Here is a 12,771-nt window from a genome sequence, read left to right as displayed (position 1 = left end):
TCCTGGGTTTTGTATCCTGGGTTTTGAATTCCTGGGTTTTGAATCACCAAACAACTGTTTTAGGGAGATGAACATAAATCATTGCTGGGTTTTCCATCTACCAGTAGGGAAGGAGAAGAATGGTGAATGGCATGGGGACAATAAATAATTTAATCAGTCTGATGTGGTAAGACGCACTAACAAGAGGAACTGGAAACTAACACGACATTGTAAGTCAACTATATTCCAATATAAAATAAAAATTAAATTAAAAAAAAAAGAGGAATTAGAAATCCCTGCTCCAATGACTACATTTTACTGGCTTGGAAAAATAATGACAGAAAATTCATCTAAGAAATTCAAGTTGATTTTGTCCAGCTACTTTCACTTTTAATACCATTGTTAAAAATATTTCCAAAATATATTTGTATTAGAACACTTTTAAATATATTTATTTTTGTTTATTTATAAATCTTCCAGAGTCTTAAGAAGCAAGTATCCTAAATCTAAAAGGGAAAGCCAAATCTAGGCTTGTTAGGGTTCAAAAGGTCCCAGCTGAATCAGTGGCCTATGGTGAGTCCTACGCCTAGGACGTCAGAATCTGGTTTTAGTCATGCAAAGGAGGCTACTGGAAAGCAGGTACTCATAATATCCAGAAAATTGATTCCTAGTAGAGGAAACAGATTACACTGGCCTTTTTTGTGAGAAGTATTCCCAAAGAACTGCTAGGCACATGGACATTTACAGAAGTAATATACTCTTAAGAGGGTTAAAGGTTTATGTTAAACATGCCTTAATATGTCACATAATATGATCATGACTTTTTTAAAAGAAGCAAACCAGGACTTCCCTGGAGGCGCAGTGGTTAAGAAACTGCCTGTCAATGCAGGGGACATGGGTTCGAACCCTGGGCCAGGAAGATCCCACATGCCACGGAGCAACTAAGCCCGTGCGCCACAACTACTGAGACTGCACTCTAGAGCCCACGTGCCACAACTGCTGAAGCCCGCACACCAACTCCATTCTCCACAACAAGAGAAGCCACCGCAATGAGAAGCACACGCACTGCAACGAAGAGTAGCTCCTACTTGCTCCAACTAAAGAAAGCCCGCATGCAGCAATGAAGACCCAATGCAGCCAAAAATAAAATTAATAAAAAATAAATAAATAAAAGAGGCAAACCGCATTTACTTATTTTTTTGTTTGTTTGTCTTGTATGCTTTTGGACCAAGGAATTCTCTTCAGAAGCAATATATAACAATAAAATAAAGTTGACCTCCACCTGCATGCCACCCTAAGGTTGCTCCTTTCTTAGCTTCCTATTCATGTTCAGCTGATCATACTCTGTATGTGCACTACTACTAGTGGGCTAAAATGAGGTAGAAGAGGAGGTCAATGAAGAATGAAGCAAACTGTCTCTATTCAATTCCTTCTATCATTAAAGATCTTTGGTGACAAATTCTACAGAATTGGTGGGTTTGTCCAAACTACTAATAAAAAAATCAGATTGTTCCTTTTGAGCAGACTTAAATAACCAACTGAGACAGCACAGCAGGAGTATCAGTAATATGGTCATCCTACCACTTTAATCATAAACTTAATTGATGCAAATTCTCCAACTGGCAATCAAGCTCAGAAGGGAATATTTCAGGGGAATTTTTTTTTTTAAGTTAGAAAAGGTATACTTAGAATTTATTTACAATTTTAAGTTAAAAATAACTGTACTCCTAAAGAAATCACAAAGGAGTAGCTTATAATACAAGAAACGTAAAAGTAGAATAATAAATATATCTTAAATTCTATACATTTTTGCATATCAATCTTTAAGAAGAAATATATTTCAAGGTATATTTAAGAACAGATTAGTAATACTAAATTACTAAAAACAAGATGCAATAAATAATTACAAGCCATTATATTTGGGTCCATTACTTACCTATACTAGAGGTATAATCAGTGGCTCCAAAGATCAACTCTGGTGCCCTATAGTACCGAGAACAGATATACGAAACATTGGGTTCTCCTCGGACCAGCTGCTTTGCACTAATAAAAAAATCAAAAGCAAAAATTCTTTAAATGAAATCTAAACCGTATCATTGCTATCGTAAACTGCTATCATTCGCACTCGCAACACAATGTTTATCTAAGATTCCCATAATTCCAATCATGCAATATATAAGAAAAAGAAAATATGAACCATAACTATGTCTGACAAAACAAACTTATAATTTTAACATATCACTCTGAAAAAAGAACAGTAACTTTTAAAGAATGCATTTGTTAACTGTCACCTGAGGAAAAAGATTTTTAAAAAAATCACAAAATGATAAATGTTGAATTTCTTCTGCTCTTGTTCCCTGAATTCCACCTTTAAAATACAAAGAAGAAAGGGCATGAAAATGAGCGGTACTTCCCGTCACCAAAAAGCACAGTAATAGATTATAAGAATGAATACTGCTTACCCAATATGTTTTTGAAAAAGGTAGGAAATTGGCCACTCTCTTAAAATTTGACTTCTGACTCAGAGTAAGTATCCCAAAGCTTGCAGATCCAATCTACTTTATGTTTTTCCACCATTTGGTCAATTTATTAACTGTCTAAGCATTTGTTATCCAATAAAAAAAGATAGGCCCTTTCCTGTAGGGCAGAGGTAATTCACAGTCCATGAATTCTAATTCCACTGTTGTAAGTTAAATCACACATTCTCTTAATCCAACTTTCCTTCCCAAATACTTTGTGGCATGTATTTTAAATATTAAAATTAGTTTCTTTCGAAGTACCTCTCAAGATAACTTGAAGACACACTAAAATAAATAAACTGCTACAGAAGCTAACCATTTTGACATACAATTATAGGAAAGATAAATACAGGAAATAAATACAAACAACAAAATCAAAACAGTAAAAAAGTAAGTCACAGAAAAGGTAAAAAAATTTTTTTAGGTAAAGGTACGGGAAAATCAGAGTAGAGATAGATGAAAGTAGTCACAAAGGTTTCAGTTTGGGCTTTCTTTTCTTACATTTGTTTCTGGTCAATGATAAGTCTGACCATAACCTGGTCTTCCTTCATCACAAGTTTTGAAGGTGGGAGGCAGTTTATTTTTTAACATTCTCACCAAGGTCTGACATACAGCAGCCATTTCATAAATTGATAAACACTAATCCCTGTTTTTAGGCATGAAAATTAAGACACTTTTTCAGTAAAACTGATAAAACCTTTCTACCTTATAAAGAATTTTCTAAATTAACAAGACGGATTCCAATTATTTAGTCAGAAAATTCAGTGATAAAGAAGGTAATATTAGAAATGCCACTTGATAGCGCTACCTTCAAAGTGTAACCCAAACTCTACTTGCTCAAACTAGCCGTTAAAAACAAAAAAGGCAGCTTTGTTATCAGAGCTATTAAAAGTGAACTAGGCAGAGTCAAGATGGTGGTGTGGGAAGACACAAAGTTAGCTTCTCCCCACAACTAGTGTGCCTGCCGGCCGCTGGTGGGGGACGCTAACGCCCAAGGAGATAGTAGGAACCCCAAAGTAAACCGGTAGGAAGTAGGGGGACTGACGGGGGAGGAGAAGTGGAGGTCAGACAGGATCTGTGCCCCTGAGGTCAGGGAGATCAGGAGAGGCACAAGGGAGGGACTCTCTGGGAAGAGAAGGAGAGGAGCAGAGGGTGATCGCCTGGCTCACTTGGGCTGGGGAGCCTGCTGAGCTCTCAAGCCAGTACCCCACCTCCACAGCCCCATCCAGGCCATGTGGGTCCTGGGGGCATAAGAGGGAGGCTGGGGAGATGAGGAGCGGCAGGCGGGAGGAGCCATCCAAGGAGGGACAGGAGAGAAGCAGAGGGTGATTGCCCCACCCACTGGGGCCCCGCGCAGCCTGCTGAGCTCCCAGACCAATCCCCTGCCCTCCAAAGGCCCCTCCAGGTCTCGTGGGTCCTTGGGGGCATAGGAAGGAGGCCTAGGGGAGAACAGGAGAGGCAGGCGGGAGGGGCCCTCCAGGAAGAGAGGGAGAGGAGCAGAGGGCAACTGCCCCACCCACTAGACCCCAGGAAGATTGCTGGGCTCCCCTGTGAGGTCCCCCGCCCTCTGAGACCAGGGCTGGGGGGCAAACCTGGGTCCCTTCTGTTCCTTGAGCCTAAGCCCCACCCCCCACAGCCCCCACGGCCTTTTCCAGCCCTGTCAGTCCTGAGCATTAGCCCTGCCCACCACCCAAACCTCACCCTTGCTTAGGCCCCGCCCTCCACAGCCAAGGCCTCCCCCTGCCCACATCTTTTCTCTTCTTTTTTCTTTTTCCTCCTCCTCTTTTTTACTATTATGGTACTGATGTGCCTTCTGGCTGTTGATTCATCTATACTTTTATTTTTATATTCTTCCTAACATATCTGTTTATTTTTTACTTTGTTATTGTTTTTTTTTGCTGCCCCAGGCAACTTGCCGGACCTTGGTTCACGAACCCAGGGTTGGGCCAAAATTCCTTCGGTGGGAGCTCCAGTGGGAGCTCCGACTCTGAACCACTGGACTAACAGAGAACCTCAGACCTCAGGGAATGTTCACTGGAGTGAGACCTCACAGAGCTCCTCATCTCAGCACCAAGACCCAGCTCTACCCAACAGCCTACAAACTCCAGTGTTGGAAGTCTCAGGTCAAACAACCAGTAAGTCAGAAACACAATCCCACTCATTAGGGGAAAAAAAAAAAAAGACACGGCAAAAAAAAATGTCACAAATGAAGGAGCAAGGTAAAAACCTACAAGACCAAATAAATGAAGAGGAAATAGGCAATCTACCTGAAAAAGAATTCAGAGTAATGATAGTAAAGATGATCCAGAATCTCGGAAATAGAATGGAGGCATGGACTGAGAAAATACAAGAAATGGTTAACAAAGATCTAGAAGAACTAAAGAACAAACAAACAGAGATGAACAACACAATACTGAAATGAAAAAGACACTAGAAGGAATCGATAACAGAATAACTGAGGCAGAAAAATGAGTAAGTGAGCTGGAAGACAAAATGGTGGAAATAATTGCTGAGGAACAGAAAAAAGAATGAAAAGATTGAAGACAATCTCAAGACCTCTGGGACAACACGAAATGCACCAACATTCGAATTATGGGGGTCCCAGGAGAAGAAGAGAAAAAGAAAGGGTCTGAGAAAATATTTGAAGAGGTTATAGTTGAAAACTTCCTTAACATGGGAAAGTAAACAGTCACCCAAGTCCAGGAAGTACAGAGAGTCCCATACAGGATAAACCCTAGGAAAAACACACCAAGACACATATTAATCAAACTAACAAAAATTAAATTCAAAGAAAAAATATTAAAAGCAGCAAGGGAAAAACAAAAAATAATATACAAAGGAATCCCCATAACATTATCAGCTGATTTTTCAGCGGAAACTCTGCAGGCCAGAAGGGAGTGGCAGGATTCGATGGAAAAGTCAAAAGCTTTTCAGACAAGCAAAAGCTAAGAGAATTCAGCACCACCAAATCAGCTTTACAAAAAATGCTAAAGAAACTTCTCTAAGCGGAGACACAAGAGAAGAAAAAGACCCACAAAAACAAACCCAAGGGCTTCCCTGGTGGTGCAGTGGTTGAAAGTCTGCCTGCCGATGCAGGAGACACGGGTTCATGCCCCGGTCTGGGAAGGTCCCACATGCCGAGGAGCGGCTGGGCCTGTGAGCCATGGCTGCTGAGCCTGCGCGTCCGGAGCCTGTGCTCCGCAACTGGAGAGGCCACAACAGTGAGAGGCCCACGTACCGCAAAAAAAAAAAAAAAAAAAAAAAAAAAAAAATTAAGAAAATGGTAATAGGAACATATATATCAATAATAACTTTGACTATAAATGGATTAAATGCCCCAACCAAAAGACACAGACTGGCTGAATGGATACAAAAACAAGACCTATATATATGCTGTCTACAAGAGACCCACTTCAGACCTAGGGACACATACAGACTGAAAGTGAGGGGATGGAAAAAGATATTCCATGCAAATGAAAATCAAAAGAAAGCTGGAGTAACAATACTCGTATCAGATTAAATAGATTTTAAAATAAAGACTGTTACAAGAGATAAGGAGGGACACTACGTAATGATCAAAGGATCAATCCAAGAAGAAGATATAACAATTATAAATGTTTATGCACCCAACATAGGAGCACCTCAATACATAAGGCAAATGCTAACAACCATGAAAGGAGAAATCGACAGTAACACAATCATAGTAGGGGACTTTAACACCCCACTTACACCCATGGACAGATCATCCAAACAGAAAATAAATAAGGAAACACAAGCTTTAAATGACACAATAAACCAGATAGATCTAACTGATATTTATAGAACATTCCTCCCAGAAATGGCAGAATACACTTTCTTCTCAACTGCACCTGGAACGTTCTCCAGGATAGATCAAATCTTGGGTCACAAATCAAGCCTCGGAAGACTTAAGAAAATTGAAATAGTATCAAGCATCTTTTCTGACCACAACACTATGAGACTGGAAATCAATTACAGGAAAAAAAACTGTAAAAAACACAAATACATGGAGGCTAAACAGTGTGCTACTAAATAACCAAGAGATAACTGAAGAAATCAAAGAAGAAATTAAAAAATACATAGAAACAAATGACAATGAAAACATGATGACCCAAAACCTGTGGGACACAGCAAAAGCAGTTCTAAGAGGGAAGTTTACAGCAATTCAACCTCACCTCAAGAAACAAGAATAATCTCAAATAAACAATCTAACCCTACACTTAAAACAACTAGAGAAAGAAGACCAAAGAAAACCCAAAGTCAGTAGAAGGAAAGAAATCATAAAGATCAGAGCAGAAATAAATGAAATAGAAATGAAGAAATCTATAATAAAGATCAATAAAACTAAAAGCTGGTTCTTTGAGAAGATAAACAAAATTGATAAACCCTTAGCCAGATTCATCAAGAAAAAATGGGAGAGGATGCAAATAAATAAAATTAGAAATGAAAAAGGAGAAATCACAACTGACACTGCAGAAATACAAAGGATTATAAGAGACTACTACAAACAACTATATGCCAGTAAAATGGACAAACCTGGAAGAAACTGACAAGTTCTTGGAAAGGTACAATTTTCCAAGACTGAACCAGGAAGAAGTAGAAAATATAAACAGACCTATCACAAGTAATGAAATTGAAACCGTAATTAAAAATCTTCCAACAAACAAAAGTTCAGGACCAGATGGCTTCACAGGCGAATTCTATCAAACGTTTACAGAAGAACTAACACCTATCCTTGTCAAACTCTTTCAAAAAATTGCAGAGGGAGAAACACTCCCAAAGTCATTCTATGAAGCCACCATCACACTGTCACCATAACCAGAAAAAGATATCACAAAAAAAGAAAATTATAGACCAATATCACTGATGAACACAGATGCAAAAATCCTGAACAAAATATTAGCATATAGAATCCAACAGCACATTAAAAGGATCATACGCCATGATCAAGTGGGATTTATCCCAGGGATGCAATGATTCTTCAATATACACAAATCAATCAATGTGACATACCACATTAACAAATTAAGGAATAAAAACCATATGATCATCTCAATAGATGCAGAAAAAGCTTCTGACAAAATTCAACACACATTTATGATAAAAGCTCTCCAGAATATGGGTAGAGAGGGAAACTTCCTCAACATAATAAAGGCTATATATGACAAATCCACAGCAAGCATCATACTCAATGGTGAAAAACTGAAAGCATTTTCACTAAGATCAGGAACAAGACAAGGATGCCCACTCTCACCACTCTTATTCAACATAGTTTTGCAAGTCCTACCCACAGCAATCAGAGAAGAAAAAGAAATAAAAGCAATACAAATTGGAAAAGAAGAAGTAAAACCGTCACTGTTTGCAGATGACATACACTATACATAGAAAACCCTAAAGACGCCACCAGAAAACCAGTAGAACTAACCAGTGAATTTGGTAAAGTAGCAGGATAAAAAATTAACGCACAGAAATCTCTGGTATTACTATACACTAACAACGAAAAATCAGAAAGAGAAATTAAGGAAACACTCCCATTTACCACTGCAACAGAAAGAACAAAATACCTAGGAATAAACCTGCTTAAGGAGGTGAAAGACTTGTACTCAGAAAACTATAAAACACTGATGAAAGAAATCATAGATGACATAAACAGATGGAGAAATATACCATGTTCTTGGATTGGAAGAATTAATATTGTGAAAATGACTATACTACCCAAAGCAATCTATAGATTCAATGCAATCCCTATCAAACTACCAATGGCATTCTTCACAGAATTAGAAGAAAATATTTTACAATTCATATGGAAACTCAAAAGATCCCGAATAGCCAAGGCAATCTTGACAAAGAAAAATGGAGTCGAAGGAATCAGATTCCCCGACTTCAAACTACACCACAAAGCTACAGTAATCAAGACAGTATAGTACTGGCACAAAAACAGAAATATAGATCAATGGTACAGGATAGAATGCCCAGAGATAAACCCATGCACATATGGGCACCTAATTTATGACAAAGAAGGCAAGAACATACAATGGAGGAAAGACAGCCTCTTCAATAAGTGGTGCTGGGAAAACTGGACAGCTACATGTAAAAGAATGAAATTAGAACACTCCCTAACACCATACACAAAAATAAACTCAAAATGGATTAAAGACCTAAAGGTAAGACCAGACACTATACAAGTCTTAGAGGAAAACGTAGGAAAAACACTCTTTCACATAAACCACAGCAAGATCTTTTTTGACCCACCTCCTAGAGTAACGGAAATAAAACCATAAATAAACAAACGGGACCTGCTCCTAGGAGCAATCAATATTATGAATTTATATCATTCCAAAAATAAGCTATGCATCTGTGTACATATGCCTATACTCTCTGTGTTTTTAGAATACAAAAGGGAACATACTATATAGATTCTTGACCTTGTTTTTTTGAATTTAATACTTCTTAGAGATCATTCACTTTCCATTCATAGAGAGCCTCCCCTTTCTTTTTTTAACAGCTGCCATGTATTACATTATATGTATGATGTACCATAATTTATCTGGTAATCTTCCTACTGCCAGACATTTATATACAATTCTATAATAAAAATCCTGGTATATACAATATTTTGTAAATGTGTGAGTATCTGTAAGGGAACAGTTCCTAGGAGTTAAATTGTTGGATGAAAGACTAAAATTCTGAGTATACAGGGTATACAGGGTGGGAGGGTGGGGTTGGAGAGGAGGGAAGGGAGGGAGAAGAAAAGAGAACTAGCTTACCTTCCAAAGTCACAGAGTTTTAAGACAGCTGTATCAGGATCCAACAAGAGGTTCTGTGGTTTAATATCCCGATGGCAGATTCCAAAGGAATGGATATAGGCTAAACTTCGGAACAGCTGATACATATACAACTGGAATAAAGAGTAAAAATTCATTGAATACTTACTTTCTATCCCAAACAATTCAGAGTCCTTACACAGGAAACAAAGTAACAGATTTCCAGAAAAGAATAGTGAAAAGCTGGGGATTGTTTGCACTCAGTCTTTCTTAAACAAGTTTTATGTCATTTCTCTATCCATTAGCTAATTATAGTTTAGTTAACCAATGTTATATTTGTACCATCTTTTAATAACTTAAAAAAGGAAAATTTACAATGTGCTTTTATAATTTTACTAACATCTCACCACAAACCTGTTTTTTTTCCCTAAACACAGATTTAAAAACTCAGAGGGGTATTCCAAATCATGTGACTAACAAGTAACAATGTTTAGACCAGAAGCCAAGTCTTCTTGGCTTCATCATCCTTTGTCAGGGCCAGAGGTTATTGATACAGAGGTCTGGGAAAACTCACACGTGAACTGAGAAAATCTGTTATCAACGATCTATCAAGACATCAGTAAATCTATTAATAGCAACACCACTCTTCCTGTTAATATCCTTCAGAATTAAGTAGACTTCAAAATGCCATTTAAAAACAGATCCTAGATGACTACTGACATCAATTTAAAAGAATATTTATTTCAATTTTATTACAAAACAACATACAGTGAGAAACTGGGTCTGTGTGGAAGAAAGAATTAGACTCTTGACTGGCGAAGAGACAGTCTTTGTGAAGAAAGTGAGTATGTCTTTTTCTTTTCTTTCTTTTTTTTTTTGTGGTACGCGGGCCTCTCACTTTTGTGGCCTCTCCCGTTGCGGAGCACAGGCTCCAGACGCGCAGGCTCAGCAGCCATGGCTCACAGGCCCAGCTGCTCCGCGGCATGTGGGATCTTCCCGGACCGGGGCACGAACCCGTGTCCCCTGCATCGGCAGGCGGACTCTCAACCACTGCGCCACCAGGGAAGCCCGAAAGTGAGTATATCTTAAACCTTCTATTTGTTCCAAGGTCAGTGTTCTGGTTCACTTATAAATTTTTCTGACTCCTCACCTTCTGACCTCTACCCCAAAGTTATATACCATGAAAAGAACTTTTGAAATGATTCAAATCAAAGATACCAGTATCTTGGTGAAAAACAACAAAAAGAGAGTTAAAAGTCAGATAAAGCACTGACATAAGGTATCATCTACATATGAAGTGGTCTTGACTCCTACAAAAATATACTGAATCACCAATTTACAGGAACTACTGAGGACAGAGGAACATATTAACACCACTATAGTAATCCCATCAGCAAAATCCATTTTATTACTATAAAGCTTAAAACTATAACTATTAAGTAAAAACTTCAATACTCAAAACATTCAGAATCAATGCCATTTTATTTTCTAGAGTATTTGTATAAAAGGTAAAATGCAAAAAATTATACTTAGAAAGCTGAACTTTTAAATTTAACTCCTAGTAAATTTTTACAATGTCATAGTTAAACAAATAATAATCTGTTTCTAATAATCTACCACAACTTCAGTTATAATTATGTTGGATAAATTGCAAGCCACTCTAACATGAGTTGTATCAAATAAAAAAGATGACATTGACATCAGGTATCAAAAATTAAATAACACCTTAATCGAGTCTGTGCATACTTAAAATTACGAGAAGTTTAAACTTCAGCTACGGACACCCTGTATCTATAAATGGCAATGAAACATTGCATTTGGTAATATTTATAACCATATTTTTATAATTTTATAGGATATGCTTGTTCCTATTTCAGCCTGTGGCACAATAAGGGTTATAAGACATTAAATTAAAAGGTGCTATAGGTAGCAAAATTAAAACCCATAATTGTCTGTGAAAAAGTTCATTTGTCAGAAAGATGACAAGTATCTTTAACACCTGTGTCATGAAAGCTTAAAAAGGGAAGACTTCACGCTTTAAAACTGTACAAAAATTTAATGTAACTCTAGCAATACCTACTTTGCAGCTTTTCCCCAGAATGAGATGTAATAATATAGTTAAAATACACCCAGCACTCTCCCTTGTTCATAATAACTAAAATGGTAAATTGCTCCATTTTTACATACCTTAACATAGATCACAGGGAGCGTCTGTTTGGCTCGACTATAGTGTCTGGCAACTCTGTATACTGTTTCCGGAACATAGTCCAGCACCAGATTAAGATAGACCTCATCTTTCTGAAAGAGTTTATTAAAAACAAACAAACCAAAAAAACAAGATTAGGAACTAGTCTTTAAATATTCAAATTAGAGTAAGTTCTCTATACATTCACTTATTCAGATTTTTAAAGAAAAGATTCATGTGTTCAATTTTAATTATACAAAATTAATTCAGAATATAACTGTAACAGTAAAAACAAATCTACCACATTTTTTTTACTAACAATTTCATGGCAAAAACACAGCCATTTCAAGACTGTTAAGATTCCTAGTCATATTTAAACTGTTATTTTGGTTATATGATTTTAGAGGATATTACCTGTCACAAAATTTCGTATTTTCTAGTTTGAGAATCATTGCCCTTATATCCTATCAGGAAAGGTGCCATGGTAGTAAAATAAGTATTGAACTGGGAGCTAAGAAATGTGCATTTCTAGCCCTAGCTCTGCTAACTGATGTACGCAAGCCATTTAATCTCTCTAAGCTTCCATTTCTTCAACTATAGCATGAAAAGTTGGACTTCAAAATTTCTCCTTAAAAAAGATTCTATGGTTATTTGATTAGTTATATTAGTTAATTAGTCTATGATTAGTAAAATAACCACTTGTCTTCTACAATAAACTGAAAAAAAAAAAAAAAAAAACTTATAAGGCAGCGAGTTACCATACTCACAAGTTTACTGCAGGTCATATGTTTAAACATCCATTCACAGCAGCATAAAGACACCAATCCAAGATCAGTGGAAAGAAGGGAATTCCAACTAAGTACCAAGTAGGAAAGAAGAAGAGAGTGCTACCCTCACCCTGTTCATGTGAATAATATCAGATAAGCAAACTGAAGCAGAACACAAAGTTGAGAATCACTGTGTTCAAGTCTAGAACTGGCTACTGAGTAGGAAAATCTTCAGGTAAAACTTCACAATCTTCCCAGTTTGAAATCATCTTACCTGCCAAACTAAAGTGAAGAATTTCAATTTTCAGCATTTATTGAGCATTTTCTATGTCAGTAGTCATTGCAGAGGAAGTAAGGATGCAGGTAAAAGGCATGTCATCTAAATTGAGTATGAAAGGGGCATTTCAGGCAGAGAGAAAACTGTATTCAAGATGTGAGGTCAGGCTTTCCTGATGGTGCAGTGGTTAAGAATCCGCCTGCCGATGCAGGGGACACGGGTTCAAGCCCTGGTCCAGGAAGATCCCACATGCTGCAGAGCA

At 37.5% G+C, this 12,771-nt stretch overlaps 1 protein-coding gene across 8 annotated transcripts in view; it reads right to left on the bottom strand.

Annotated features, from left to right (window-relative positions):
* The window catches only part of GSK3B (glycogen synthase kinase 3 beta), a 202,975-nt gene that overhangs the window by 70,735 nt on the left and 119,469 nt on the right, over positions 1-12,771 (bottom strand). For all 8 annotated transcript variants that reach the window (XM_032629875.1, XM_032629878.1, XM_032629872.1 and 5 more), the window contains 3 exons: positions 11,468-11,578; positions 9,284-9,414; positions 1,916-2,022 (listed from right to left, as the gene is read on the bottom strand). In XM_032629875.1, coding sequence (XP_032485766.1) covers positions 1,916-2,022; positions 9,284-9,414; positions 11,468-11,578 — 349 coding nt within the window. The remainder of the gene's footprint in view (positions 1-1,915; positions 2,023-9,283; positions 9,415-11,467; positions 11,579-12,771) is intronic.

Source organism: Phocoena sinus, chromosome 4, assembly GCF_008692025.1.
Source record: "Phocoena sinus isolate mPhoSin1 chromosome 4, mPhoSin1.pri, whole genome shotgun sequence".
NCBI lineage: Eukaryota > Metazoa > Chordata > Mammalia > Artiodactyla > Phocoenidae > Phocoena > Phocoena sinus.
The sequence above is the reverse complement of the archived record's forward strand: the minus strand, read 5'-3'. Positions and strand labels throughout refer to the sequence as shown.